Below are 19841 nucleotides of genomic sequence, written 5' to 3' on the forward strand. Positions count from 1 at the left end.
TTATGCCGTGTGAGATGGATTTTTTTTTACACAATACATCACGCATTCACATCGGCCAGCAGATCGCAGCCATTTCGGCGCATATCCTACTTTTCACGGCCTATTATTCCAAGTCACACGGGTATTTTGGTGGACATTTTTATCTATGCCTATACAATTTTGCCAGGAAAGACCCTTTTGTCAATCGTGGGATCTTTAACGTGCACACCCCAATGTAGTGTACACGATGGGGGTTTGTTGGTTTTGAATGTCCCTTCAACCTGTTTGGCTATTCGGGACCGATTCAATCGTGTTTCCCTTCTCAGTTTACACGATGGTCTCCGTGTTTGAAAGTATTTATCTTTGAGTCGAAACAGTAAAGTGAAGAAGGTTACAAAAAAAGCCAATAAACCTTCACGTTTGTTGCTCTAATCTTATTAAAATCTTGATCTCCTTTAAAAAGTTTGACGCATTAACCAGGGGGGACGTCCCGGGGTACATATGGGGAAAACAGGAAGATTAGTAAAGTGAGATTAGGACAGTAAAAAGTTATTGAAATAAATGTAGTTTCTTAGAAAACACTTGTGACTTGATGACCTTATCCAAAAAGTGTGAACATACATTATACTGGAGAACGAGCGCCAGCTTTCTTCCTGTTGGCAATTTTTTACCCAGACGTTTTCCCCCCCACGCAGACTAAAAGAGTATGTCATCTACATGCAGTGTGATACGCCCCCCAGGATGTCTCCTGTGACCGCATTCTTTGCAGACATATGTAACAACTACCTGGACTCTGTGTGTGTGTGTGTGTATGTGTGTGTGTGTGTGTGTGTGTGTGTGTGTGTGTGTGTGTGTGTGTGTGTGTGTGTGTGTGTGTGTGTATGTGTGTGTGTGGTGTGTTTTGTGCAGTTCGGCCACAAGAAGTACTGCAATTACTTCATTCATTTTTCTTAACTTTTTAACTTGTCATTGGAGTGTTGAGCGGCCGAGTGGTAACGCACTTGCGCTCGGAAGCGAGAGGTTGCGAGTTCGACCCTGGGTCAGGGCGTTAGCAATTTTCTCCCCCCTTTCCTAACCTAGGTGGTGGGTTCAAGTGCTAGTCTTTCGGATGAGACGAAAAACCGAGGTCCCTTCGTGTACACTACATTGGGGTGTGCACGTTAAAGATCCCACGATTGACAAAAGGGTCTTTCCTGGCAAAATTGTATTGGCATAGATAAAAATGTCCACCAAAATACCCGTGTGACTTGGAATAATAGGCCGCGAAAAGTAGGATATGCGCCGAAATGGCTGCGATCTGCTGGCCGATGTGAATGCGTGATGTATTGTGTAAAGAAATTCCATCTCACACGGCATAAATAAATCCCTGCGCCTTGAATATGTGCGCGATATAAATTGCATAAAAATTAAAAAAAATTAAAAAATAAATCCCTGCGCTTAGAACTGTACCCACGGAATACGCGCGATATAAGCCTCATATTGATTTATTGATAGCAACCCACTTGCACCTGCCTCCGATTCGGCCATCGCTTCGTTCTTAGTGTGATTCAGTCATCATCCATGATACGCGCAGTGCATCCCACACTCTTTTCCAAAGAAAGGACAACGTTTTTTGAGACACGATTTGATCTGTCTGCACTTAAACTTTTCTTCTGCAGTCGCGCAACGACTTTCAAACAGCTTTTCTGATGATTCATTGCCACACTAGTGGCGGCGAGGAGGGATATTTTTTCTCCATGGGGGTTTAGGGGTTGTGGGTTGGAGGGTGAAATCGATTTGCCCAGGCCTGTTGGCTGTGTTCACATTGACGTCTGTTAAATACCGCTGCTCCTCGCCTTAAAGCCACAGTCCGTGTTTGCAGGTTTACTTTTTTTTTACACTCACAGAGCTGGGATATATTTTCATGGCTTTTGGGTTTTTTTGCAGCTCGTTTACAACGTGTACTTTCGTTTTCCAAAATATAGAGTAAGGTTTTTGAGCGTTTGTTATCATGTGAACGAAGCTTGAGTTATAAAACAAACAAAATTAATATCTTCACGAGGTTTACATAATTATAAACCGGCACGGTTGGCCTAGTGGTAAGGCGTCCGCCCCGTGATCGGGAGGTCGTGGGTTCGAACCCCGGCCGGGTCATACCTAAGACTTTAAAATTGGCAATTTAGTGGCTGCTCCGCCTTGCGTCTGGCATTATGGGGTTAGTGCTAAGACTGGTTGGTCCGGTGTCAGAATAATGTGACTGGGTGAGACATGAAGTCTGTGCTGCGACTTCTGTCTTGTGTGTGGCGCACGTTATATGTCAAAGCAGCACCGCCCTGATATGGCCCTTCGTGGTCGGCTGGGCGTTAAGCAAACAAACAAACAAACAAACGAGGTTTACATATAAACTGCGTCAAAGCTGGAGAAAAACACTTTAAAAAACCCGGACTATAGTCAATTTGATCAAGTTATTTGGAAAACAGATTTTTGATTTTTTAAATCCATGCAGTTTAATTTGCACGCAAAGACTCTTAAATATCAGAATTTCTTGTGTTGAATAAAGCCTGATATTTAAAACCGGAAGCGCGACACGGTGTTTTTTTCTAGCAGACAAGACAAAATCGGTGGTGGCTGTCGGCGCAGACCCCAGGTCCTCTCTATGAATATTGGGCTCCATTGCTCGGGGTCAGATAGGAACTAAGTCTCCCTAACTATTAGAAGCCGCATCTGGTGTCTGGGCGAAACCGAAGGTTTGCGAGGGGTTGGTTTGTGCACCGCCATAGGCATCCTCTCGGAGACCCAGACGTTCGTTGTAATGTCCTTTGTGCACGCGAGTGTCGAAGAGAATTAGTCTTGGTCAAATGTATGTATGTTATCTGTATTAATTCAATGCCCAAGGTCAAATGAATGGGTGGGAGGACTGATGCTGCTGATTTAAGAAAAGATTGATTTTTGCGTAAAACAGTTCTGTGGGCCTTTATCATCTTGCTCCCTCCAGCTCAACCCAACTCCCTCCATACACCACCCCCCCCCCCCCCACCTCCTCTTCAGCACTCCCTCAAACTCCCCCCACCGTTCCCGGCAGCCTCAGGTTTTCGACAAGAGTTTACAATGCCAAGAAATATCAATGATACTTTTGCGTATTGTGTGCATTTGTTAACACAGTTAGCTATAGAGCATCGGATTCAGACTGAGATATGTCTAAGACGTTTTCATGGCGATAGAAGAATGGACAACTTTTAACTTTTTCGACATCCATCGGGTTGTTTTTTTTATGAATGTAAGGTTTTAGCCGTCTGTGTTAACTGCTTGGCTTGCAAAGAAGAATTCCAAGCCTGAAGCCGTTTTTGTTTATACTGAATTGTATCTCTTCAGCACACATTAGCGTGGACTGTGTGTGTCTGAGCCAAAAGAAAGAATTTAACCGCAAGGCTTTTGGCGGGCATGACAACTGTTGGCATGTTGCATATCATCGGCAAACAAACGAGAGACCGCGAGGAAACAGGTATAGCCGAAACTTGAACAATGACAACAACTTTCCCTCTTTCTTTCGCGTCAAGATGATGCCAGTCAAGAACACGTTCTGAAAACGCCTTCTTTATTGCAGAACGAATATATATTATATAATTTTATTCGTTCTCCATTTCTTGCCGACACCGATCAGACATTGCTCGTTTGACCTGTTTTTGAGATGCGTCTTATGTTTTTACCGTGCGTTATATTATAATAGTTCTTCTCGTTATCGATCGAACCTATTTTTGAAAAAATTTTTGTGAGTTTTTCAGACTAAATTCTGTGTAAAAGCGCCTTCTTTGCCGTGCGTCAATTCTTACTTATCGTTACTGTTCAGGTTTTGTTCTTTCGACCCGTTTTTGTGTAGTGTGTATATGCGGTGTACACTTCTCTTTGAACGTGTCTTCCTAACATTGTGTACATTCTCACTGTTTCCGATTACTCTTAGCTTTTTGTGCAGTGTATATGCGTTGCAGACTTCTTTGTGTGAACTCGACACCATAGCAGCCTGTTACACTGACAGGCGAAAAATAAAAGCAGGATAGAAGCATCTCAAGCTAATTGTGACCTAGAACCAGCACGTGCTTTGCATGAACGCTGGAACTGCAGAAGAGTAATCGAAGCCGACTGACTTCACCCGAATGTAGAACAAGAGCTTTTGCGTATTTCCGTGTGACGGGCTGAACTTTTAATGTGAAGATGTTTTTCGTTACACGTTCAATTGGTGCAAATTTGTTACCGCCGACTGTGAATCTGGCACTGTCTTGGCTGTGTGCGTCTTAATGGTCGAATCTTGCTTTCTGACGGGATTCGCAAAACTGAAAGTACTGAATTATTTGTTTGACTATGTACAATGCAATCTTTAACCTCGTATACTTTTAAACGGCTTTGTTAGAGGTTGCAATTGGATCTTACGGGAAGCTTATTATTTGATTCTTGTTGTGGATATGCTGACTAGTGTGCTTGTCTTTGCACAATGTGATGTTCAACTGAAGTCCATAAGAATTTTAAATTTGACGCCAGAAGAAGCTCTCAAGGGCTAATTGTTTTACGCAAATTATTTCCTGTGCGTGTTCACACCTTTCTCAGATTTGATGACGACAGTCTTACATCGGATTTTAAGACATGCCAGGACTCCTGAAGCCTCGTCCACGTAATGTGCATAGTGTTTGTTGCTACATGCGTTCCGGAAAGCGCTTGCAGCAATTACAAGCCCATGGAACTGTCTGAACCTTAAAACGGAAAGCAGGCTGCCAGAAGCCCACCGCAATAAAGTATCATCCCGTCGAAATCGCTTTGTTCTTGTCAGGCAGGGGAGTGGGGTAGGCTGGTATAAAATACCTGAGTAATTTGACGAGGGACGGAGCTTCAGAGAACTGTTAGCATCGGCCATTGGAACCATTGCAGATCTGTGTGGAGATACTTCACGAACATTCGTCGGGATGCTTTCTATATCTGTTCCGTCTCTGTTCGAGGCTATCCGGCAGAGTTTCTTCGTGAGCCTTCCTCATCCACCACGCTGGCCGAGACAAAAAAAGAGGAATACTTTGCAAAGCTCAGAAGCTTTGAATGTGTTCGAGGCCGTCCCAGAAGATGGTGCAGTTGTTCAATCTGAAGTTTGTAAGATGTGTGAATACGTATGATTTCTTTTGTGGATTCGAATGGAATTAAGTTACTTTGTAGGTTTGTTTCAGTGTTTCAGCGAAGAGTTTCTTGCTTTGTGGGGCTATATTTCAAGGCGTTCAGTCAGAAGGTGGTGAGATCCGTGAATTCTGTGTGACTGTGTCCTTGTTTCGAGTGAAAATAAGTTAGTTTATATAGGCTAGTTACAGTTTGGAGCTTGGATATTTTTTCAAATGATGTTGACCCCGAGTTTGACCCTCTGTATTCGTAGGTAGCTTAATCAACGCAAGTACTTCTGTTTCTTGTGGTACGACACAGAAGTTTCATCATTCATTGGATTGCAATGGTAGAATTGTGTAGTGCTACACTAACCCCCCGCGGGTTAGGGGGAAGAATTTACCCGATGCTCCCCAGCAAATCGTAAGAGGCGACTAACGGATTCTGTTTCTCTTTTTACCCTTGTTAAATGTTTCTTGTATAGAATATAGTCAATTTTTTAAAAGATTTTAGTCAAACAGTATGTAAGAAATGTTAAGTCCTTTGTACTGGAAACTTGCATTCTCCCAGTAAGGTAATACATTGTACTACGTTGCAAGCCCCTGGAGCAAATTTTTGATTAGTGCTTTTGTGAACAAGAAACAATTGACAAGTGGCTCTATCCCATCTCCCCCCTTTCCCCGTCGCGATATAACCTTCGTGGTTGAAAACGACGTTAAACACCAAATAAAGAAAGTAGTGCTACACTAGCAGTTTTTCCTTAGTCATACTCGTTATAGGGGGCTTTCATATAGCGAATTATGAGTTTCACTGATGTAGACTGTCAATTCATTTTGGCGTTGGTGAGGTTATTATAAGCAGAAAGAAAAACGAAAAGAATGCCTCACGTTTTGTCACTCTGAATGATTTCCTATAGTTCTTATTACCGAAATGTTGAGTCACTGAAATATTGATTCCTACGGAGGTTGCTTTTGGTTATTGATCTGTCAGTGAAGCAAAATAAAGCGAAGTGAGAGGAGAAACGAAAAGTGACAGTTTTTTTCCGCTCTGAATGGTTTCCCATAGTATTCGTTCCTTCGGCAGAATGACAAGATAAAAGCCACATAATGGATAGCCTTCGTCCATACTGTAACCGAATTTGCCGATTGAATCTGACAAGATTTAATGGGTGGAGTAAAATCTCCTTGTGTTTCGAGGGAATGAAACGGAAACCAGACGCATTCATTGTCCGAAAAAAAAATCGAAAGAGATATATATTATACTAGATAAATACCCGCTTCGCCGGGTACGGCTTCGCCGGGAAGAAGTTGAACCGAATACCCGGCTGTGCCGCACGAAGGAAGGGAGATAAACGCGCAAAACACTGGAGAAGAGTAAAAATAGTATAACGGGAATATGGATTGAGCGTTGTCGACAGTGACCTTCTAAAAATAGAAACGGGAATATGGATTGACGCCACACGAAGGAAGGGAGATTAACGCTGAAAACACTGGAGAAGATAAGGAAGAGTTACTGGGAATGGATCCAGAGAAAAACAAAAATCGGTTCAGCGCTGCGCGCTGAGAGCACGTGTTGAAATATCTCATCGAGCAGGTTGTGTCCGGGGTCTACCTGAATATGCCCACCAAATTTGAAACAGATCCATCGAGAACCTTGGGCGTGCATCGCGGACACACACACAGACAGACACAAGTCGTATATATATATATAGATACTTCTACGTTGCCAAATCAATAATAATAATAAAAGATGAAAAAGGGAACGTCCAAGACAATGCAACCTATTGTACTGTGTTGTATTGTGTAAAATATCTTCACTCGTACAAAATTGGCTTGGTTGCGAAACAAAAATTACCGTTTATCACGCGCTCCTGTTTCTCGCCTTCGCAAAGTTCGGCATAACTTTTGCTTCCGTTAATTAAAAAAACCACCAGTTAACATAAAATTTCTACTATGTTTACTGGGCGTAACATAATCCGCCTCTATTTTCATTAGTATTATCCTCCGCGTTCTTGTGGCAGCCGTTACTCGTTACGTCAGCTAGCATAAGTTGTCAGCCAGTGTTAATCCCCTGTCTGTGTCGGTTGGCACTTGCCGGTGTGACGTTTTCATCTTTCGCCGTGTTGATATTTCGCTTCTCGGCCTCGTTGATCTAGTATAATACAATACAATACAATAATACAATACAATAACTTTATTAATCTCTAAAAGAGAAATTGCATTGCTGAGCGTTTGTGTCCGTAATAATAACATACATAAAACATTCAAAATAAACATTTGTTCTTTGTCCTGAGAAAATATAGCACATTGGTTATCACATAAGAAAGTATATTAAAAATAAATTAACATGCATTCACCATCAACAATGCACAAACGAAAGTCAGCACCTTGCCGGTTATCACATATTGTCTAAGAGAGTAGAATAAGAGTATATAATCATGCAAAACAAAATCAACAATACTGAAACAATACAGAACAATGACCCCGTGCATCAGAGCGACAACACCAGCATCTACCGCCCCACCTGAGAATTGAAGATGTGAATTGCAGATGGAATGAACGAATTTCTGTAGCGTGTGGATCTTGCGGTTGGTTGTCTGAATCTGACTTTTCTGTTGCTCCTGTCTGTCCGTCTACTGTCAAATTCCGGTCTGAGTGGGTGCGAGTCGTCAGCCAAAATCTGCACTCTACACTGAACAAAAAAAACACCCTTCGATAGTACCATAGACCTATATTAGATATAGGTCCCTGATAGTACTGATGAGCGACCTTGTGTACCTTACATTCATGGGGCCAAATTTGTCCAACCAATTTGTTTTATTTAACTTAGAAATTTGATTCATCCTAAAATGTTTTCCTTTTTACTCTAGGGACGTAACCACTCAGTACACGTTTTCGAAGAATTCGATTTTGGGGGTGAAATCTATTAAATTTTACCACCAATTTTCTTCACATGCAAGAAACTGACATGTTTTTCGTCCATAAATAATTTCACTTCTTAATTTTACCAGGAAACAACATTTCAGTCTTGAGTATATGTCGAGGGGGAAATATGTACACAGGCGAAAGATGAAATCGTGACACCGGCATGACCCACAGACTGGGCAACAGCTTTTCACTGCTAAACAAGAGTGACCACCGTTGCAAACGGTTACGTTGCCCTAATGAAAGGGAAGCGGTGTGAGGAATGAATGGATGGACGTGACCACCTGGCAAGAGGCGGTCAAATTGGGGGCGGGAGGGAGGGGGGTTGTGGACTATGGTTGAAAGGGGATGAGATGAAGACTTTAGATCAAAGGGGAGAGGGCGCGGGACTGTACCTTTGGGAAACTTGCTGCGTGTTAAATCTCCCTTCCGGCATAATCGTGCGTGTGTACTGCCACTTTGCCAGTATTATAGTGATCTCGAAATTGCTGCTGTGGTGTGTACCATGTTTTGCCACGCCATTTTTTCGGATAGACCCATTCTTTCTGTGAAGGTGGTTCAGTCCGGGTAGCCTCTCAGGATGAAACCGTGAGGTGACGGTAGAACGAGATGTGATGGAATTTTTGTTTCCGTCGCATGATGTTCAGACTTTGTCTTCTTCATAGGGAAAGTTTGTTTTCTAATCGATTTCTTTTTATGGCAGCTCAGTAAAGCTGTCGTGTTGACAATGACATAGTTGTTTGGAAGTATACGCTTGTGCTTGGAAGAGGCTAAAAAAGGCTGATCAGTGTACGTGTGATGCCGTACAGTTGTACAGTCATGTTGTACGTCCATCGTATTCGAAGATGATCACAGACTCTCATGGTACGCGTGGATGCCTGGTCTGATTGGGTCCGGAGGTTGAATCTTGTCTTGTTTGACACCATATTGTGTTTCGCTTCTAACTCTTGGAGGATTCCACGTGCAACCGCTGTTTTGCTTCACTGTATTCATTCCTGTGCCTTGCCTGATGTCTTCTGGGTGACATCTAAAACCTGCATGAAGACGGCACAGTAAATGGACTTGTTCTTTGTGGTCTTGACAGGCCTGCTGTACTGCCGTGTTCGCTGTGTAATGTAAAGATGTGTTCAGTGGACAAGTTCTGATTTAGAATGCATCACGTGCATAATTTGTTGAAGAACTGTGTTAGACTGCCTTACATGTGATCCCATCGGATGAAAGAATCCTGTGACTTGTGGAATCAACTGCGTTGAAGTGACATAATGACTTTTGTGAAAATCAAAGGCAAGTTCAGTGGTACAAGTGAATTGAAGAATTCAGATTTCCTGTGAACTTATTTGACTGACGTTTTTCCCCAACTGACTTTATGAATACGAGAGTGACGCCACCCTTTGTTTACGCAGACTGTCGATGACACAGTGAAGGGAGAACAACTGATCTTCCTAAATTGGGCATCGTGTTATTACAGTGACTGATGGGTGTTTTTGCTCTGGTTCCAGTCCACTTAAGGTCAGGATGTACGCGATGAACGGTTTGACTTATTCAAAGTCTGGATGATTTGGTGCAAACAGGAAAGCATGTCTGCATGACAACATTCGAAGTTCGATTTTACACGAAGCAGCTTGGTCACGTGACTGGTCCAGCCTAGTTACCTGTGTGAAATGTGGATCGTTAACCATCGTTAACCATCAACGAAATCTGCTATGACTTGTGTGGTGCAGAATTTAAAAATATATCATGAATTGTATTCATCGTAATCCGTGTGCCGAAAAGCTATACTTAAATCTGTGAACACCAAAATCGGTGTAGCCGTTGTGCTTGTCATCGGGATGACACTGTGGTATGCTGTCTGTGTATGACATTAGGACACGCATCAGCAAAATGATGGCTGACCAGCGGTATAGGAAACGACATTATTTTGACGATAGCTTGTGGAGAAGTGTGTGCCATATGCGGTTATCCTCACCGAACAAAAGTGGGAGAATCATAACACTGGATGGCAGTTTGCCTTCTAGAAAAGGAGAAACATTTATTCAGCTTAAACGAGAGAATACGAGCACGACTCGCTGACTCATTGTGGAATTGAGGAGTGTCATGCGCAAGCGGAAGGTCGTTGAATACGAATGTGTTTTTATTCAAAGGGAGTTTGAACACACAGATGAGAGGCACAATCTTCACAGTTGTTGATCAATTTCCCGGAAATCGAGAACAAGAGAACAAGACAGAACACGAATGAATTCCGCCATATAGCATAACTGCCATTTTTATTTATTTTCCTGGTGTGGATACCATGCATACAACCATAAACTCCTTACAGTTACGATACAATAGTAAAAACAAAAGAGCATACGCCAACATGATGAACATTTGAGAGAAAAAAACAAACAAACTATTAGGGTAGCTGCGTTGGAGGGGACATGCCCACAGCACATGCCCACAGCACATGCCCACAGCACATGCCCACTATATGAGATGTTCAGAGAATGAAAAAGTGGCTGACTGGCTGCCTAGGAGGGAGCGCCAGCACCAAACGCTCAATCTACCCGCCATCGCCCGACCTTTACCCACCCCGTCCATACCCCTCCACACAGTGTACAGAACCCCCCTCCTCGCTACGCAGACCCCTGAGAGGGATACTGAAGAAGACTCCCAGCGGCGGACTTGAAGGTAGCAGTTCGTCCACCTCGGGTAGATACCGCTACTTGCCACCCAGCAGACGACCCCGGGTGTCTCTCAGCGCCCACTTCGCGCCCCACCCGTCTCCAGAACGTCGCTCAGATTTCAGAAGACGCCGTGTGGATCTGGGACCACCCGTTCTCAGTACCCGTAATTCTCAGCTGCCGTCTTCTCTTCGAAGACGCCAAGTGGAGTTGAGAAGACGTGAAGCTGTTGGAGAACTATTCCAGGAGCTGCGTCCACGTGATCCTTTCTATGCCCAGTACCCCTACGAGAGACGCCTGGTAGATTTCAGGAGACATGAGACAGATCGTGGACTTTCTCTTAATAGGCAGCATTCATACAGTGCTCCCCGTCTGCTATACGCTTCGGCAAGAAACCCAGCTGATTTTTGGAGGAAAAGCCGTGTTGGTTTCAGAACATCCTTAAGACAAGCGTCTGGGCAATTCAGCGCGCAAACCGAGGAAGAAAGATTTGCGGATTTTCACAGATTTCATGAGTCATTAAGAAGAATTCCAAAACGTTTTGACCAGGCCCCCTTCGGGAGACATGAAGCGTTGCTTCAGAGACACCAAGAACCTCGGGTACAGTATCAGACATTTCCGAGAAGACACACAGATTGTGTAGACAGAGGATACCGAGAACCTTCGAGAAGACCCTTCCACTTCCACATGGGGCCAACGGAAAGACAGGGACGTGACCTTTTAAGATACCAAGAACTACATGCTCCTAGGTCTAGAAGACTGTCCCTTGATGAAAGTCATGGTTTTGCCGGAAGAGTGCGTGAATTCGGATACCCTGACACTCGCAGGGCGAGATCGGTAACTCCTGTCGGACAATCAACAGTGCCTGCAGACAACTCCTGGGTTACCTTAACACCAAGAAGGGAACATCGTTTCCTGCTAGGTGAATATTTCGACAAACGTTTCGTGGAAAATGGGTGTGTGCCTGTGTGGAGGGGAGGACATGATGTGCGTGGGAGAGATTCGGACTCGGTGACTTCGAGTCGGAGTGTCCAGCGTCGTGTAGCCCGGACTATTGTACGTGAAGAACCAGAGAAAAGATCTATCCTATGTGAAGAACCAGGAAAGATATCTATATTACGCGAAGAACCCGGGACCGGATTTGCACTACGCGAAGAACAGGAAAACGGACCTACGTTACGTGAAGAAACGGGGAACACACCTTTCTTACGAGAAGAACAAGGGAACAGAACTTTCTTACGTGGAGATTCGAGGAACATACCTATGGACGTTGTGACGATTGAAAATCGATCTTTGGCACCTCCACCTGTGCACCGGCGCCTGTCATTCGGCGCTGGATTACAGGTAATACTACGCTTAAAGGGTGTAGGTTTTTCTTGCGTTTGATGATATTATACGTTTAAGAACGCCTCGTTTTATTCTGTCGCTAATGCCTTTTTGCTTAGGATACACAAAAGCAACTCGGGACGATGTGGGGGAGAGGGGTGTGTGTGTGTGTGTGGGGGGGGGTGTTAATGAAACGTAGGAGGTATATTTATATACTAGATTGGGACAAGCAGTTGTTTTTTCGTATTTTGTTCTTGGTAAAACGATGACTAGAGCAAGTGTTCAGTAAGAGAGAGAGAGAGAGAGAGAGAGAGAGAGAGAGAGAGAGAGAGAGAGAGAGAGAGAGAGAGAGAGAGAGAGAGAGAGAGAGAGAGAGAGAGAGAGAGAGAGAGATTGGTCAGCAATTCCGGCCGGACTTTTAATGTCCTCGCGCAATTCCTCGAGGAATTACGCGAGGACTTTCGAGCTATACTCGTCTTTGATTGGTTCAAATGTCCTCGCGTAATTCCGCAGAAACATGGCGTATCTGGCGTTCCATATTCGTTGGGCGGTAACAGTGGAGTTTGTTTTATTGGTGTGTGTGGTTCCGTGGTACGGACTCGTTTGCCAAATAATGTTTTGGTCTTATGTTATTACTAGCATTTTGTTTCTCACTTCGACTCTATATATTCTATAAGAATCAGACCGTGTAAGACGGGCGCTGTGGCGGGGTGGTAAGACGTCGGCCTCTTAATCAGAAGGTCGAGGGTTCGAATCCCGGCTGCGGCCGCCTGGTGGGTTAAGTGTGGAGATTTTTCTGATCTCCCAGGTCAACTTATGTGCAGACCTGCTAGTGGCTTATCCCCCTTCGTGTGTACACGCAAGCACAAGACCAAGTGCGCACGGAAAAGATCCTGTAATCCATGTCAGAGTTCGGTGGGTTATAGAAACACAAAAATACCCAGCATGCTTCCTCCGAAAGCGGCGTATGGCTGCCTAAATGGCGGGGTAAAAACGGTCATACACGTAAAATTCCACTCGTGCAAAAACACGAGTGTACGTGGGAGTTTCAGTCCACGAACACAGAACAAGAAGAAGACAGTGTAAAAGTATTACCATCAACATACTCAGTTTGCTGAAAAATAACTTTGATTTGAGTTATCTCCCACCCCCCGCGGGTTAGGGGGAAGAATTTACCCGATGCTCCCCAGCATGTCGTAAGAGGCGACTAACGGATTCTGTTTCTCTTTTTACCCTTGTTAAGTGTTTCTTGTATAGAATATAGTCAATTTTTGTACAGATTTGAGTCAAGCAGTATGTAAGAAATGTTAAGTCCTTTGTACTGGAAACTTGCATTCTCCCAGTAAGGTCATAGTGTACTATTGAAGCAATTTTTTGATTAGTGCTTTTGTGAACAAGAAACAATTGTTTCTTGTGCTCCAGGGGCTTGCAACGTAGTACAATGTATTACCTTACTGGGAGAATGCAAGTTTCCAGTACAAAGGACTTTTTTTTTTTTTTTTTTTTTTTGTCCTTACACCTGTTCCGTTGTCCCGTTGTGCTCTCACACCGCCCCGTCCCTGCACTCGCTGCTCCAACCACCTCTGAATTTCGTTCCGCTGCCAGACTTGTCGATTTTACAGACGCTCCAGGGGGGGGGGGGGGGGGGGGGATGTCGGGTCGCTGCGGTAGGCTACCCTGCACTTCTGCTGAGTCACTTCGACGGTGTTCAGTAGTGGGTCTGTCCCGAGCTAACGGACGCTGCCCCCTACAAACGACATTGACTTTTAAGTCGCGGAGCCAGACTGAGTGAGGGTCCCCTCCAGAAAGCAGACCGCCACCACGTCCCTCCGTCGACCCCCCAAAACGTCACACGTTGAAGACTGACAGCAGAACTACTATTCAGGGAAGGATCGAACAGGAACACTGAGACCAAGGTCACCATGAGAGCTCCGGGCATGAAGGGCCACAAGAGCAAGGATAATTTATATTTTTTGGATGATTAATGAGATGAGGATGATTATGATGATGCTTTGGATTTCCAATGATTAATGAGATGAGGATGATTATGATGATGCTTTGGATTTCCAATTTGGTTTTTGAGACTACGTGACAGGGCAGCAATCTACGCTTACTGTCATAATATATCCTAGTGTCAACCAGGCCCGAGAACTGCTAGGTAAACAGAATCTGAGCACCTTCAGCGTCGCATTCGTGAAGTGAATGACACTCGGCTGTGTGATCCCAGCCTTCCCATAGGAACCATAGCACTTCCACTCTGGGTAGGAGCCGACCGTAGCCCGAAAAACCCACATGACCCTGATGGGATTCGAACCCACGACCTCCCGGCCAGCAGCCCGATGCGCTAACCACTGCGCTACGGGGGCCGGTAGTACAAAGGACTTAACATTTCTTACATACTGCTTGACTCAAATCTGTACAAAAATTGACTATATCCTATACAAGAAACACTTAACAAGGGTCAAAAGAGAAACAGAATCGGTTAGTCGCTTCTTACGACATGCCGGGGAGCGAATCGGGTAAATTCTTCCCCCTAACCCGCGGGGGGTCTCTGACCTATGACGGCTTACTAGTGCCAAAACCTGGGGTTACCCATTATCACGTGATAATTACTAATTAACGCTGTCAGTTACTGTTTTCACTCGTTAGTTACTCATTTTCACGGGATAATTAGTGATTTTCACGGGAAAATGACTAATTTTTAGTTTTGGCACTAGCAATCCGTCAGGAAGTAAGCCAAAACTAAAAATTAGTAATTAACAGGTGAAAGTTAGTAATTTTCCCGGGAAAATTAGTAATTAACACGTGAAAATTGTAATTATCAAGGGAAAATTACTAATTTTCCCTTGATAATTACAATTATGAGGTTTTGGCACTAGTAAGCCCTATGACAGCTTACTAGCGCCAAAACCTAGGGTTACCCATTATCACGTGATAATTACTAATTAACACTGTCAGTTACTGTTTTCACCTGTTAGTTACTCATTTTCACGGGAAAATTACTATTTTTTTAGTTTTGGCACTAGCAATCCGTCAGGAAGTGAGCCAAAACTAAAAATTAGTAATTAACAGGTGAAAGTTAGTAATTATTCCGGGAAAAGAAAATTAGTAATAAACACGTGAAAATGGTAATTATCAAGGGAAAATTACTAATTTTCCCTTGATAATTACAATTATGAGGTTTTGGCACTAGTAAGCCCTATGACGGCTTACTAGTGCCAAAACCTGGGGTTACCCATTATCACGTGATAATTACTAATTAACGCTGTCAGTTACTGTTTTCACCTGTTAGTTACTCGGAAAATGACTAATTTTTAGTTTTGGCACTAGCAATCCGTCAGGAAGTGAGCCAAAACTAAAAATTAGTAATTAACAGGTGAAAGTTAGTAATTATTCCGGGAAAAATAGTAATTTTCCTGTGAAAATTAGTAATAAACACGTGAAAATGGTAATTATCAATCATGAGGTTTTGGCAATAGCCATTTCGGCGCATATCCTACTTTTCACGGCCTATTATTCCAAGTCACACGGGTAAAGGAGTGGTGTTTAGGTCCGAGATGCGCTTTGGTTTTGACGGAGAGTCGTTAGTAAAGCGGTCGGAATCATCTCGAGAGCGTTTAATGGACAGTACAGGGGATGGTGTTGGTGTTAGTTGTTTTGTTTTGGGTCTTTTGTGTGTGTGTGTGTGTGTGTGTGTGTGTGTGTGTGTGTGTGTGTGTGTGTGTGTGTGTTGTTGTTGTTGTTGTTGTTGTTAGGGAGGGGGGAGTTGTTGGGAGAGGGAGGGTGTGGGGTGATAGGAGTATGTGAGTCGTGGCACGCTGGTGGTTTATTTTGTAACATTGTCTAGTTTACTCATTCTGACAGGCTTCGGTAGTTCTGTAACTGAATTGATAAAAATAAAAGTACTTTCTCACAGCTCGGTAGACGTACGTCTGCTTTTCGAATGATAGGAAACAACAGAAGAGAACTTTGAAAGTCGTCAGGTACACACAAAGCCCGCAACACGAGTTCTTGTTAGGTTGCCCGATCCCAGCCAAACCTCCCTTGGACCCACTTGTTCTTGTCAAAACGCTTGCTCGTCACATGTAAATGGTTGACCGAGAGGAAAGAGAGAGGGGTTTATGAAACCAACAAGATAGCCGCAGCTGGACTCAGGGCAGATTATTTGATAATCTTTCCCACGGTAAACGGCAGAGAGCCGCGAATGTGTCTTTGTGTCGTGCTCGAGTCCACAGTCAATATTTTGGGCAAGATGGGGGGGGGGGGGGGGAGATGTAGAGTGAGAATTGAAGAAGGTGAACAGAGCAGCGCCAGGTAGGCGCGCGTGTCATCGTGTCTTCAGTGTCCATGAATGTTGAACTTACGCTGTGGAATCGATTACTAGGTCCGTCGGGGGAGGGGGGGGGGGGGGAGTTTGGGTCATTATCGGGATGGGGGTCGGGGAAGTTGATGTTAGTTGGGGGGGGGGGGGGGGGGGCGGGGCGGGTCAGGGGAGAGCTGTTTTACAAATATCATGAGGTGGTTATACTGTGTGTGTGTGTGTGTGTGTGTGTGTGTGTGTCGGGGGGAGGGCGTGTATGTCTGTGTGTGTGTGTGTGTGTAGGGGGGGGGGGTCGGGGGTGAGTATGGGGGTCGGGGGAGGTCTTACAACAAGTCGTTAAGTTGGTTATACTGTGGTCTTTCATTGTCATCGTGCATCTTCTCTCGTACCGTCCAAGGTTACATTGGTGCATATCCCTCGTAGCTATGTGTGCTCGTTCCCAAAGAAATCTATCAGCCCTTTCAGCGGGTGTCGATGTAATTTTGACATTGTCATATCTTTTCTGACCCAGCGAATATCCATTTGAATGAGAGACGCAACTGAGCAAGCAAAACAGAAAAGCCAGCAAACTCAGTTGACGCTCACGTAAACACTAGCACGCTCTCAGCTGTGATATATGATGTCATAAAGAATTACTGTGCACACTCTGTCTCTGTCTCTGTCTCTGTCTCTGTCTCTGTCTCTCTCTCTCTCTCTGTCTCTCTCTCTGTCTCTCTCTGTCTCTCTCTCACTCTCGTGGTCTCGCTCTCTCAGTCTCGGTCTGTGTGTGTGTGTGTGTGTGTGTGTGTCTCTCTCTCTCTCTCTCTCTCTCTCTCTCTCTCTCTCTCTCTCTCTCTCTCTCTCTCTCTCTCTCTCTCTCTCTCTCTCTCTCTCTCTCCCCTTCATCCACCCTGGGAAGCAAACATGCTCCTGACCCTGTATGTTCACCCTTTTACCCGTCTTTCTTGCTCATGCAGTGTGTTGTATCTTTCTTTTCATCTCATTCATGCATTCGCTGTAATGTCAGCGTGATCTCCCCTATCATCATTTGAACATCAAACCTATGTGTGGGAAAAACTGTAGTCCAAAGAAAACTGCGTACAGTAGGGGCGAAATGTAAGACACGCAAATATTCAACAATCTTTTCATGTCGACACACACACAAATTCACAATAGTTTCCATTTTTGTTTTATAAATATCTTGCAGGTGGAAGCTGAAGAATTAAGGCGCAATTATAAGAAAAGCTCTAAAATAACAATCGCAGAGAATCTTCGGCAAAATGATGTTAATTTGTATTGCAGACAATGTCTTTTTTTCAGTGTTTTTCCTCTTTTGTTTTTATCGAGTGTGGAATATTTCACTCCGATTTACTTTTTGTTGATTTCTGTCACATTTTCGTCACTAATATGGAACCAAACTGAACCTGTCTGATTTGTTGCTGTATGTCTGTCCTTTATGTTGAAGCAAGGGAAATGATTACACTTTGCTTTTCTTTTTGTTGATGTCTGTCACATTTACTGTCACTTGCGTGTGAAGCCAGGAGACGACGTCAGTCTGATTTCTTGCTGTACGTTTATTTTTCTTTTTGTTGAAGCGGAGAGAATATTCCAGTCATTTCTTGAACTTGTTTTCTTTATTCATTTATTCATACAATTTTGTTATGTTTTTCAGGATACGGAAAGGAAGCGAGAAGCCTTTTACGAACTGCTGGCCAACCGGTACCCCCAGTATGCTGACAAAATCACCGGAATGGCTGCCTTCCATGCAACCACTGCCGCTGAGCGGGTGAGTGAACCTCATCGTGCTGTTTGTAGTTTGTATTAATGGTCGTTTTTCTGGCATCGACTTTCGACTTTCACTCCTTTTTCTTCGTTATAAGACGTTTAAGTGAAATTCATTTTGCAGTTAAGTGCCGCTGCAGAGATGCACGAATGCACGCATGCATACACGCACGCACACAAACACACACGCAAGCTCGCGCACGCACACACGCACGCTCTCACACACACACACACACACACACACTCACACACACACACACACACACACTCACACACACACACACACACACTTTTTCTCTCTGTGTCCAATCTTCAATCTCACACCCTTCCCCGTTATTTCATTTCCTTACATGTATTGTTTTTGCTTTTGTTTTGAAATGTTGGCACTTCTTTGGCTTTTCATTTTAGCCCCTTTTCAAGTCTGTTCCGTTCATTACATGTGTAATCATTGTGCTTTCCTTCCCTTCCTTCGGATCTCTTGTCTTGACCTCGGAATCCGCTCAAACCTTAAGAAAAAATCTCAGATGATACACTTTTTCAACTTTGCTCTAAATAAACTTTTATCAAGCTACTAACGAGGAGAAGAAAAACAGTGAAGAAAAGCAAGGGCCATCACTCTGGAATGCCTCCAGGGAGTAGCGCCCCATTTGATCACGGTGCGCTTCCCAGGAGTTGCGCTCTGATTTGGGATATTATGAGTTTGTTTTATGTGGAAATAGCGCCCATGATTTTACATAAAATGGGCTGTTAGTGTGAAATTGGATGTAAAGAAAGAAGAAAGGTCGGCTTGGCATTGAGCTAAACGCGGCGTGGAGGTCGATCTTGCCTGAAAAACGGCCTTCTTTGATGATACTAATCATGTTGGGAAGCACAAAGTTTTAAGCTTGTAACGCAAGGAAAAAATCTAAAATCACGCACACTCGCGCGCACGCACACACACACACACACACACACACACACACACACACACACACACACACACACACACACACACACACACACACACACACACACACACACACACGCATGCACCGCGCACGCACGCACTGCCAAAGTTGTGTTTATCATTTATTGACGCCATCACTAGCTTGATATACAACGTTCTTTCTCTCATTAAGAACTGTTTTTTTACATTTATTTTTCTTTTAACTCACGTAGAGCCGTACCTTGTCTGTTCCTTCCAGCTTCCCCTGAGACTAACCCAACCCCCATTCCCACCCCCCCCCAACCCCCCACCCCCATACACACGTACAGACTCTCTCTTCCCATACCCTCCTTCGATCCTTCCTGTATTCCTTCCAGTTTCGAAACTATGCACTCCAGGGCCGATCCGTGTGTCCGAAATCTTTGTAGTCTTCTTCTCATCAGGCTCACACCCCCACAGGGCATAAAGCTTAGATTAGAAGCAGGGACGTACATGGCCCTGGGAAGTAGTGGTGGCGGTGGTTGGGGAAGGGTGGGGGGGTGGGGTGGAGATGGAGGTCGTCTTAAGAATCTCCGGAACTGCCTGGACCCTGTCTGTGTCCCCTGCTAATGGAGCGACCTCTTCCCCCCACAAGCTGCTGATCCTGTCTAAATGAGATCGAAGGGCTGACCTCTGATTAATTATAGGCGGTCTTGTAGCCATCAGGAAAGTCCTTGGAGGAGTCTAGGCTGAAGATACTACCGAGTCGCAGTATTGATCCTGAGAGTGAGGTCAGATATGTAGATTAAGAGTTTGCTGGTTTTGTGGTAGGTCTTCTGGTATGCTCGCTTTGCGTG

At 44.3% G+C, this 19841-nt stretch overlaps 1 protein-coding gene and 1 non-coding gene across 7 annotated transcripts in view; one reads left to right on the forward strand and one right to left on the reverse strand.

Moving 5' to 3' along the window:
* The window catches only part of LOC138982536 (coiled-coil domain-containing protein CG32809-like), a 175998-nt gene that overhangs the window by 89385 nt on the left and 66772 nt on the right, over window positions 1-19841 (forward strand). For all 6 annotated transcript variants that reach the window (XM_070355845.1, XM_070355840.1, XM_070355843.1 and 3 more), the window contains one exon: window positions 17971-18084. In XM_070355845.1, coding sequence (XP_070211946.1) covers window positions 17971-18084 — 114 coding nt within the window. The remainder of the gene's footprint in view (window positions 1-17970; window positions 18085-19841) is intronic.
* Trnas-gcu (transfer RNA serine (anticodon GCU)) lies at window positions 14292-14365 on the reverse strand. Its single transcript has one exon. It is a non-coding gene; the product is annotated as a tRNA-Ser (tRNA).

Source organism: Littorina saxatilis, linkage group LG12 (assembly GCF_037325665.1).
Source record: "Littorina saxatilis isolate snail1 linkage group LG12, US_GU_Lsax_2.0, whole genome shotgun sequence".
NCBI classification, from domain to species: Eukaryota; Metazoa; Mollusca; class Gastropoda; order Littorinimorpha; family Littorinidae; genus Littorina; species Littorina saxatilis.